At 35.4% G+C, this 10,757-nt stretch overlaps 1 protein-coding gene and 1 long non-coding RNA gene across 4 annotated transcripts; one reads left to right on the top strand and one right to left on the bottom strand.

Annotated features, from left to right (window-relative positions):
- Positions 1 to 1,108: 1,108 nt before the first annotated feature.
- Positions 1,109 to 1,686, bottom strand: LOC127744857 (uncharacterized). Its single transcript, XR_008006091.1, has 2 exons — positions 1,655 to 1,686; positions 1,109 to 1,583 (listed from the first exon to the last, which is right to left on the bottom strand). It is a non-coding gene; the product is annotated as an uncharacterized LOC127744857 (long non-coding RNA).
- A 170-nt stretch (positions 1,687 to 1,856) lies between these two features.
- Positions 1,857 to 9,112, top strand: LOC107474962 (GDP-mannose transporter GONST3). 3 transcript variants are annotated; one of them, XM_016094602.3, is made up of 3 exons: positions 7,151 to 7,278; positions 7,382 to 7,579; positions 7,815 to 9,112. In XM_016094602.3, the coding sequence occupies exon 3, from the start codon at positions 7,815 to 7,817 to the stop codon at positions 8,976 to 8,978; it is 1,164 nt and encodes a 387-aa protein (XP_015950088.1). In that variant the 5' UTR covers positions 7,151 to 7,278; positions 7,382 to 7,579; the 3' UTR covers positions 8,979 to 9,112. The 3 variants fall into 3 exon arrangements, with proteins under 3 accessions (XP_015950089.3, XP_015950088.1, XP_052113576.1); XM_016094603.3 differs by lacking the exons at positions 7,151 to 7,278; positions 7,382 to 7,579 and adding an exon at positions 1,857 to 1,927 and having other exon boundaries at positions 7,910 to 9,112; XM_052257616.1 differs by having other exon boundaries at positions 7,151 to 7,579.
- The last annotated feature ends 1,645 nt before the right edge of the window (positions 9,113 to 10,757 follow it).

Here is a 10,757-nt window from a genome sequence, read left to right as displayed (position 1 = left end):
ATATATATATCAAATTGCTCAATGGGAGTACCATTCCCGAGAATTTATAAGTGCCCGGTCACCCTTATGTTGTAGGGTCAACAGAGTATCGAGTCTAACGTAGAACACGTGGTGGCAAGCCACAATACTTTACCTAGGAAAACTCGTATCTCAGATAAAAGAAGTACAAATGCCATATATTCATTTATTCATCATCATTTCCGCACTTCATTACAATTCATATCAAATCAATTATCATTCAAGCCAGAGGTCACTTTTTTCTTTAAAACCAGAAAACAAATTCTTCTTTGTTTCAAAATTCAGAATCCTCATATCTCAATTGTTCCAAGTTCATATTCCACTTTTCTTTTAAAATCAATCCTCTTTAAAAGACACAAACCTTTCGCTTTTTAAATCATCTGTTAAACTATTTTAAATCAGAATTGTCAATTAATAACCTTGGCAAAGACTCAAGACTCTAGGGAAGAATAGCCTACATCATTTCTTAAATTCGTTAGATATCCCCGAAATCATAGTTACTTAATTTGAAGTCAATTGAGATAAAGACTTAAAGCAAAAACCAAAACATGTTTAAAATACTAAGTTCCAAATCAATTCCATTTCATTCTTAAATCGATAACCTTCCCAAAGGCCCGGAATTGTTTAATCTTGCTAAATCAAAATTTAAAGAGTATTTTAAAAGCAAAACGAACATAATTAATCAAGGTTCAATTTCTTCTAAAATCAACTAAAAATTCTCCCAGAAGTACTTCTATAGTCAAACTTCAAAATATAGGTACTTTCATATTTAAATCAATCTTAAACATAAACTTCCTGTAAACAAATTAAATTCGAAATATCTATTTCTTAATAAATCAAGAACCAAGCAATGGAACCTCTCAAATTTATTCTTTTTCTAAATCATATTTTAAAATATAATCTTAATTTTCATAAAAATTTGATAGCATCTCCTCTAAAACTTGGACTTTGCTAACCTTTTCAGGTCCCAGCCAAACATTTTCGCAACCCGTGTCTAATGGGTTCAAGACCAAATTAGTTTTCAATAAGACCAAATTCAAACTTTCAAATATTAAATATCATTTCAAATCAAAACAGTCAGATATCTCCATTTAACAAAATCAGACATTATTTCAATTTAACAGAAAACCATATTCATCCAAGACAAATCAGATAATGAATAAGACTTACATAATCACCAGAAATACATTTAGCAAGTCATATCTATTTATAACAATTCCAATTTAAACTAAATTAGTTTGTATAAAAAAGTCCCTACCTTGACATGTTGAAATCACAACCCAAATGCCTCACAGAATTCTTTTCGCCTCAACCCGAATCGACGACAACCAAAACCTCTACTCCGTTTGCTCTCTCAATAACAGAAACAGCCCCAAATGCCACATGTAAGCTTGGTTACTAATTCATAACACATTAATATTGCAAAGACTTTAATACACGTAACAGGACACTAACGCAGGGGTTATTAGAACATAAATACTTACTATAAAAGAAAACAGAGCAGTGGTGATCTCTGAACTGATCTGGTGGCAACCCCGACAGCCACCCCAAGCGGCAGCGGCGACCTGAACAACATGCAGCGACAATGAAGTTCCCAAAAACTCAACGGAAAGGAAAACCAACTTAAAACCCTTACCGAAAGTGGCTGTGGTGGTTCCTGGAATAGCGCAGCAACAGCGGTGACGGAGCTCGCGACGGCGGCGCATCCTCTTTCCTCCACGCGACCCAAACGGCGGCACGGATAGCAGTAGCGGCGAGCTTCACAGATGGCGACTAGCGGCCTCCTCTCCTTCGCGTCTCGCGTGGTCTCCTCGGTCGGTGGCACAAATGGCGATGCAATGGCGCGGGACCTCGGCAACAGCCCGAACGACGGTGGCGAGCTGAACGGCGGCAGCCCCCTCTCTTCTTCTCTTCTCCCCTGTCGCAGCTCCCTCATTCCCGTCACCCTCTTCCTCTTGGATCTCCTTCTCCATTGCCAACAGCGGCGGCGGCGGTGACACCCACCGCGCCGCCTTCCTCTCCTTCCCCCTTCTCCCTTTCCTGCGTCTCCCTTCCCCTCTCTTCCCTTTCTTTTTTCTTTCTTTTTCCTTTCAGCTGAAGCTGTATGTATGTGTATGTTGTGATTTGGGGGGTGGCGGCTAGGTTTGGGTTTGGTGAGGTGAATGTGTGTGAAAATTAGGATTAGGGTTAGTTTAGTAATTTTAAATAAAAATAAGAATAATATAGTAATTGAAATCTAAATTAAATCTAACCCTAATCATATATAAAAAATACTATTTGTTCATTAATTTTATAAATTATTTTTAATTAAATGCTCAAATTCAAGATTTAGAGATGACATAGTTAATTTTTTTTTATTTATAAAAATTGAAGTATTAAATTCTAAAATCTTAATTATTTAAATCAATTCATATAAAATTCTTACTATTTTACAATTATTAAACTCTAGAATTTAAATATAGAGAAACTCAATAATTGTAAGATTGGATAAGAATCTTAATTTATTTTAAATTTAATTAATCAAAATTTGTATTAAATATTTTTTAATAAAGAAATCTCTGGAATTAAAGTCACAAATAAATAATTTAATTTAAAATTAGTTTATAATAATCATTTTCAAAAGTTTTAGGGCTTATACATAGTGTGATCCTTTGAGTGTATTCATTTATTAGATTTATTCTTTCTTATATTTTTCTTTTTTTTTTATTTTTAGGGGTACGTGATTTCGAGAATTAGGGTATATGCCGAGGGCACCTCTCAAAAAAAAGATTGTGAAATTGAACCTCCATACATTGACATTTCAGGCCAACAAACGCCGTATAAATCTTTCACTTTGAAAATTGTGTTTCTTCTTACTGTCCTATTTTAATTTGCTAAATTATTTTTTGTTTTCAACTATGATTGTGCTGTTTATGTAATAAAATTATTTGAAATAATCTAGCCTCAAAATGTTAAAAAGGAAAAGTATGAGTGGAAAAATTGGACTCAAGTAATTGTGTTTAAAACTATATAACTCTGTATTACTTTTCTAAATTAACAGAGTTAATTAAAAGAATATTCTTTTAAAATAGGTGGAGATGGACCACTTTAGAGTTAAATTTGCTTCCAGATTCTTTTTCATGAGATGAATCGTGACAGAGATACATTGATCAGGGAAAGTGAAGCAATGAGATTGTCCAAGCCATCTGAAGTGTTGTTGAGTCCATATTGTCAAGTAGATTCATATGATATTGACAGTGACAGTGATTAATTTCAATGTTATCTAGTCTTGAAATAATTCGAACACTTCTTGAAAATTTTGTGAATATTTAATCCAGTTGTATTATAAATTTTTTTTGCATAAATAAAATTTTTGTGCTGTATTCAAAAGCTGTAAATTACAGGTTCAAAAAAATAAAGAAAAACAATACCAAACCAAATAATACACCCAATTACTTTAATAATACACCCAAATATAACTCGTATACACCCAAATATATACCCTAAACCCTAATCCCTAAACACTAAACCCCTAAACCCTAAGCCAGCTAAACCCTAAACCCTAAAATCCTAAAATCCTAAACCATAAACCCTAAACTCTAAACCCTTAAACCCCAAACCCCTAAACCCTAACACCCTAAACCCTAAATCCTAAAATTCTAAACCCTAAACCCTAAAACCAAACTCTAAACCCTAACACCATAAACCCAATATCCTAAAATTAAACAAAACACTAATTTCTAACATAAATAACAACATCTGAAAAATATAAAATTAAAATGTCAAACACAAGAGAATTCAGAAATACACTCAAAAAGCTGAGCATTACACCAATATCCTGTAACTATACACCCAAAAATCTATCTTCTGCTGTTGGATCTCAGAACAGATAATTCATAACATGTCCGTGATATTTGTTGGAATTTGGTTGCACCACTGATGCAGTATAAAAAAGGTTTAACTGGAAATAATAATCTCACATATTATCAAAACTATTAATAAAATAATTAAACTCAATTACCACCTATTTAAAGAACATCACTTTTACCTTGCTTAGAGCTTTCATTTTCTTCTTCTTTGAGGCATTTGTAATCTGTTTGTCCAACTTTGAACCTAGCCTATTTTTTGGATGTCCTCTTGTTCGAACCCTTGGAGGGCTTTGAAGCTCGTTAACAGATTCCAAGTTGGCATCTTCATGAGATAACGAACATGTCTCCTTCCTTTTGGCTTTCAGTTCTTCCATCTCAAGTATGACGTTATCATAGGCACGGTGCAGAGTGATAGTTAGTTCCTCAGATTTTGATGCAAATATACCAATTTGTCAAATCTCTTTCTTCTTGGCTCCAACAGTGGCTCATCATGGCTGCTCTTGATGTGTGTGTGTTGCCTCTTTACCTTCTTGCTCCATCGTTCCAATATATATCTCGGTGAAACTTGGGTTACTCGTTCAAAGCTTAACACGCTTAGGGCGTGACGGCACAATATCCCACTTGACTCGAATAATAAGCACTAGCATTTCACTTGGGCTACTATTGAGTCGTAAGTAACCACAAACTTGTTGAATGTTGAGTTGGAAATTTGTTCTCCAACTTCGTATACCGAATAGCCTAAAGTGGAGTTCATTAATCTTGTGATGCAATTCAGCTTTTCGCTGAATTGTGCTTGAACTTTTTTAAACTTTTGATGAGTGTGCACATGTTGAAACTGAGCTTCTTTGGAGGATTTTTTTGCACACGGTATGACCGTGTGAAAATCTGTAGCATCCGATTCTCTCCCTCTCTTTGCTCCCTGCTTCTAAGGCAATTGTCGTATTGTTTGACGAATTGAATAAGTGAGCTATTCCGGGTAATGAACTTGTTAAAAAATGAATGCATGCTCTCGCTCCTTTGTGTGCTTCTCATCCCGACCCAGAAGTGGTGATCCAGATAAATTGGAACCCATATATGACGGTCTTCATAAAGATATGCAAAATACATCCAAATTAGACTATAATACACCCAAAAACATGCAATTTATACCTCTGCTGTAGATTTTAAACGTCATTACCTGAAAGCCACTTGTTGTCCATAAGACCATACTTCAGCAGAAAATCATCCCAATGCCTATCAAATGATTCTTTGGTATGAGAGTTCCAAACAACATGACTCATTTCTTGTTCGATTTCTATGTGTCCCTTGTAGCCGTTTAATTTAATTAGAATCTTCTTCATGATGTGCCAAATACAGCAACGGTGAATTGTTGTGGGCATACAAGCCTCGATAGCCCTTTGCATTGATGCACATTGATCGGTGAGAATCCCTTTCGAAGCATTTCCTCCAATGCAACGAATCCAACATTGAAATAACCATTTGAATTATTCAATATCTTCATTTTTCATCAAAGTACATCTAAGAAATGTTGACTGACCGTGGTGATTCACGCTGACAAAAGAACCACAAACCAGAGCCTGATACAAATTACGACAAAACAGAATTAAAATCAATAAATACACCTAAATAATGATCTTATACACCAAAAAACCTCCAATATACACCTCTGCAGCAAATTCATAAAACAACATTAATTCAGCATCATAAACCAGAACAGCATATTACCTGTTTGTATTGTAGGTGGTGTCAAATGAAATAATATATCCGAAATACTCACTGGCAGCTCTACTCCTTGCATCCGTCCAAAAATCAAGCTTAATGGACTGATTGTCCTCGAGTTCAAGCTCGAAAAAGAAATTCTGATTCTTCTCTTTCATTCTTAATAAGTATTTTCCGAATTCTTTTGCATCCTCTTGTTCTGAAACATTCCGCACTTCTCTAGTGATGTAATTCCTCACGTCTTTTTCGATAAAATTTAACTCGCGGTGACCCTCGGCTGCTGCAACAAATGATTGGAAAGTTTTGCTAGGTCTGATATCGGCTTCCTCGTTATTCTCCATTGTACAACGCACAGATATGATTAGTTCCCTATGCTGTTTGAGTATCTGTGCTTGATCTGTATAGCAAGGATGTGAATGATGCAACACGACCTTCGAAATGATCCAAACACCAACATCCTTTAATACGTGTATATAAATTCTTGTAGGACAATTTAAACCAGCTGAGGAATTTGTCTTTTCGGTCGGAGATATTTTTATTTCCATTTCCCTCTCTGCTACATGTAATCAATTGATTCTTAATTTGATTTCCCTTCTTATTTGTGCTCTGAACTCTTGTAGAAAAACCTACAACCTTCGAATAATTCTTATAGAATTTTGCACCATCTTTAAGGGTGTTAAAAGTCATCCCAACCTTGGGGACAAATTGGTCATCAACACCACAGAAGGTATGCAAAATACATTCAAAATACACCATATTAAAACAAGCATAAACTATGGAATACAAATACAACTATAAAACCATCATCAAAAATAAGAAAAACCAGATTCATGAATCATGACTAAACAGAAACTAAAATAATTCAACTAAAATAATAAGACAATTCACCCTCCGTCAAATGAAAAGTCATAAACTGTAAATATACCCAAACTTTCTTAAAATATACCCAAATATTCTTGATCTACACTCGAATGTCTGATATAAAATGGACAAAATTATTTTAATTTTAATGAGAACTAGTACACTATATTCAATTCAAATAAGGAAGAATAAACAGCAAATATCACAGGCAAGGTTCATGCATTATTCAGCTACACAATTAAAAACTACTAACTAGATTCAAATTAAGATTCAATCACTAACTAAAACTAAATTATACCTCAGGAACTTCATTCGATTCAGTTTCAAAATCCATTTTGCTTTGGTTCAGCTGACAATCTAAAGTTGAATCATCCATTATCTTCAAAAACGATTTCACATGTAAAAAAACATTGGATAAATGTACAATGAAAAATCTGAAGTACGTAAATGAAGAAGGAAAAAGCAAAGAAAAATGCACGTAAAAGACGAAGGAGAAGGAATAGAGAAATGCCGCGTTGATTGAATTAAAGGTAACATCAATTAGAAGACTTGACTTCTAGGGTAAAATAACTTGTATGTAGAGATTAATTGTAACTTGAATTACTAATTGATCACTTTTAAATTCTTAAAAAAAAAAGAAGAAATTACTTTTTATCGTGTGTGTTATTTCTTTTTTCTTTATTTAGAAATTGTGAAGGTGAAGATTGAAGAACTCGTTGTACGATGAAGGAGGCAGCTGCGGCCACTCCACTCTTCTTCTTCTTCTTCTTCTTCGCTCACAAGAAGTTGCAGCAATAAACATTTCACAATCAAATTACACACGTTCCCAAAGGTCAGCGTCAGCAACGTTTCTTTCCCAGTTTCCCTCCGCCATTAACGCATTCTGCTATCATCACTCCCTTTTTCACTGTTTTCACTCTTCCAATTCTACTCAGATCTGTGCGAATTGGACTGCAAACAGTGAAATCCCTGTTATGCCCTCACCCTAATATCAGACAGACACTTCATCAACTGCACCACCGACACTGTAGCCAATACCCACGCCGCCGTCCGGTGTCGTCCTCCTCCGCTGGCACCATTAGTCCTCTCGTGTCCCTCGACGGCAGCCTTCTCCGTCCAACGCCTTCGACCAGGTCAGTTCTTTTTCCCAATTCTTTTGGGGTCTAAATTTATATTTTCTTCGTTTTTTTATTCATTTTTAGAGATTTTGTTGCTGGAATTTAATTTTACGCCATTTTTGTTAATTTAATTTTACACCGTTATTCGGATTTTAGTATAAAATAACAGTCCGACGGTGCAGTTCTAGTGCAAAATTATGTGTTGCTATAGTCTGAAATGTTGTTATTTCTTTTGTTCGGTTGTGTTTAGATGTCTAAAGACAATGACGTGGAAAACCCAACTACTAACCCAAGCATCAAAGTTGAAAAGGATGCCAATCTGAGTGCTACTGCTACTGCGACTGTTGCTGATGTTGATATCAAGGGAAATTGGTACAATGCTTTGTTGCAACAAATCTCCGTGTATGGTGTTGCTGCTGGTTATTGTTTATCTGCATCACTGCTCTCAATTATCAACAAATGGGCTATAATGAAGTTCCCTTACCCGGGCGCATTGACAGCCCTGCAATACTTCACTAGCGCAGCTGGAGTCTTTATCGTTGGCCGGCTCAAGTTCGTTGAGCATGATCCGCTTGATTTATTGACAATGTGGAGGTTTTTACCTGCTGCTATCATTTTTTATCTCTCGCTCTTCACCAACAGTGAGCTGCTCTTGCATGCCAATGTGGATACGTTTATTGTGTTCCGGTCGGTTGTACCGATCTTTGTCGCAGTAGGGGAGACTCTGTTCCTTCACCAGCCATGGCCCACACTGAAGACATGGGCATCCCTGGCCACAATCTTTGTGGGGAGTGTGCTATATGTTGCAACAGATTATCAGTTTACTTTCATGGCCTATAGCTGGGCGCTTGCGTATTTGATCAGTATGACCATAGATTTTGTTTACATAAAGCATGTTGTGATGACAATCGGATTGAACACTTGGGGTCTTGTGTTGTACAACAATCTTGAGGCTCTACTGCTTTTTCCGTTGGAGCTGATGATTATGGGTGAGCTGAAGAAGATTAAGCATGAGATTTCTGATGAGTCAGATTGGTACTCTTTCGAAGTGGTTTTGCCAGTGGGATTATCATGTTTGTTTGGTCTATCTATTTCTTTTTTCGGGTTTTCTTGCCGCAGGGCGATTTCTGCAACAGGGTTTACAGTTCTTGGTATAGTGAACAAGTTGTTGACGGTGGTGATTAATCTGGTAGTTTGGGACAAGCATTCAACATGGGTGGGAACTGTGGGACTTTTGATTTGCATGCTGGGTGGGATTATGTATCAACAATCAACAAGTAAGCCAAAGGCTGCAAAAGAAGCAACTGCACAGGAAGGTGAGGAGGAAGAACAGAAATTACTTGAATTGCAAGACAATTCAGTGACCGACAATAATGATAATGAAGTCCTTAGTAAATCAAGGGAAGAAAAATGATTATTTTCATGTAGGAAAAATTTCTACGTTTCTTTTCAAGTGTATGTTTATTTTCATAGGTATCTGATGTGAATTATAATCTCAATTTTCACAACTATTAATATACAATTCTTTACCAATTCTGTTTCTTTGAATAGCACGCTCATTGTTGTTCTATTATGTAGGTCTTTATAGTGGTTGTTATTTGATATGTCTGTTTACTCTCTGATAGATAAGATGCATCTCAATGTAGTCCTGTTTTACTTTTTTGTTTGTTAGCTGAGGAGTTGTAAAATTTAATTCTCAATTTGTTCCGTTCTTGTTTTGGAGGTGTCAAATTGAGATTATCTGCTTCTCTTACTCTAAATTGGTTACTCACATGACTATTTATGAATTATGCCAAGCCGCCAAGGTGTGTTAATGACATAAGGATCAAATGATTATTAATTTACTTAAAAATAAAATTTGTTGTTCTTTATAATTTGTTATTGGCAACTTTGCCTGGTTGGTTTGATCGTTTTTCTGTTGGATGAATCTGGATACAGGATTTAATGTTAAATCTTTTTTTTTTCCCCTATTCATGAGGAGTATCACTAATTGGGGTTTTGATATTGATGTCCAGAATATCATCCTATTATTGCTAATTTTTTCAATCCAAGATTTTCTTTTAGAACTAATGATGTATGCTGAGAATCAGATGCCTGGCTAGTGGCCTTCCAGTACTTAGATATTGTTGCTCTGTAATGGCAATTAATATTTTATGAGCATCACCATTTCTGGGTTGTCTCCTCTCGTAATGTTTACTGCATGTGCATGTTTCAGCCTATTTTATTCTTCAGGATCAAGTATTGTAAAGTAAACTAAGTGATTATGATTGATCTGTTCATGATAGATACACTAGCATGTCCGCAATCAGTATTAGATCAGTTCATAGTGGTAGTTGTCTCAGTGCATCTAACATTTTATTACAACCAAAATACTAGATTATTTTCGCAGCTGTGAGAGCCACAGGGGGAACTGAGAAGAGTAGAAGACTGATAAAAGCTATCTCTCCACTTTCTCTTGCTCCCACAAAGTTCACAACTGTCTTGTCATCTTAAATGTTTCATCTCTGGTGCAGTGGTAATATATTTTCTCTCAATGGGTTTAAGTTGTATTCATCTTCTTGTTTCCTTTTTGCAGTATGTCTTTTACTCTGTGATATCATTTCAATTGTTGCTAAGTGTGATTTTTGGAAATTGATGCATTGTGGTCTGTTACGTATCTAAGGAAAATGGGAGACTGCTTCTTAAAAGCTAGCTGTTAAGGGAAAAGAACTACTTTTCTTAAATCAATCTATTTTTTCATGGAATGCTTCAAGAATTTGTTTCTAAGCTTTTGTGAATTAGATTTGATTTAGATTTGTAGTTTGAAGTAGCTTATGCAGTGTAAAGTTAGAAGCAACATAGCTCCTACATTTTGACATTGAATTTTGGATTGTCTTTAATCTTAGAACTATGATTGCTGTTACTAATGTAATTATTGTGTACATAATAAAGCAAACAGATACAGATTAAACTGCTGTTGTAGTTGATTGACAGGTTTATCTGCAATTTCACATTCGAAAATTATTTCCTCTCCAGTTAATGAAGTTATTGTTGTCCAATAACAATTAGATCTTTATCTGGTTGCTGATGGTCCAGGATGTGGACTAAACAACCCTTGATTGATTGATCATAATGTTGGACTTAAATAGACTTTCACAGTAACATTCGGACACGGCAGCATAGGCATACAACTTTATTCTTGTAAGTGCTTAAT

The sequence above is a fragment of the Arachis duranensis genome, chromosome 2, assembly GCF_000817695.3.
Source record: "Arachis duranensis cultivar V14167 chromosome 2, aradu.V14167.gnm2.J7QH, whole genome shotgun sequence".
Lineage (NCBI taxonomy): Eukaryota > Viridiplantae > Streptophyta > Magnoliopsida > Fabales > Fabaceae > Arachis > Arachis duranensis.
Note: the sequence above shows the minus strand (reverse complement) of the source record. Positions and strands in the feature narration are given on the sequence as shown.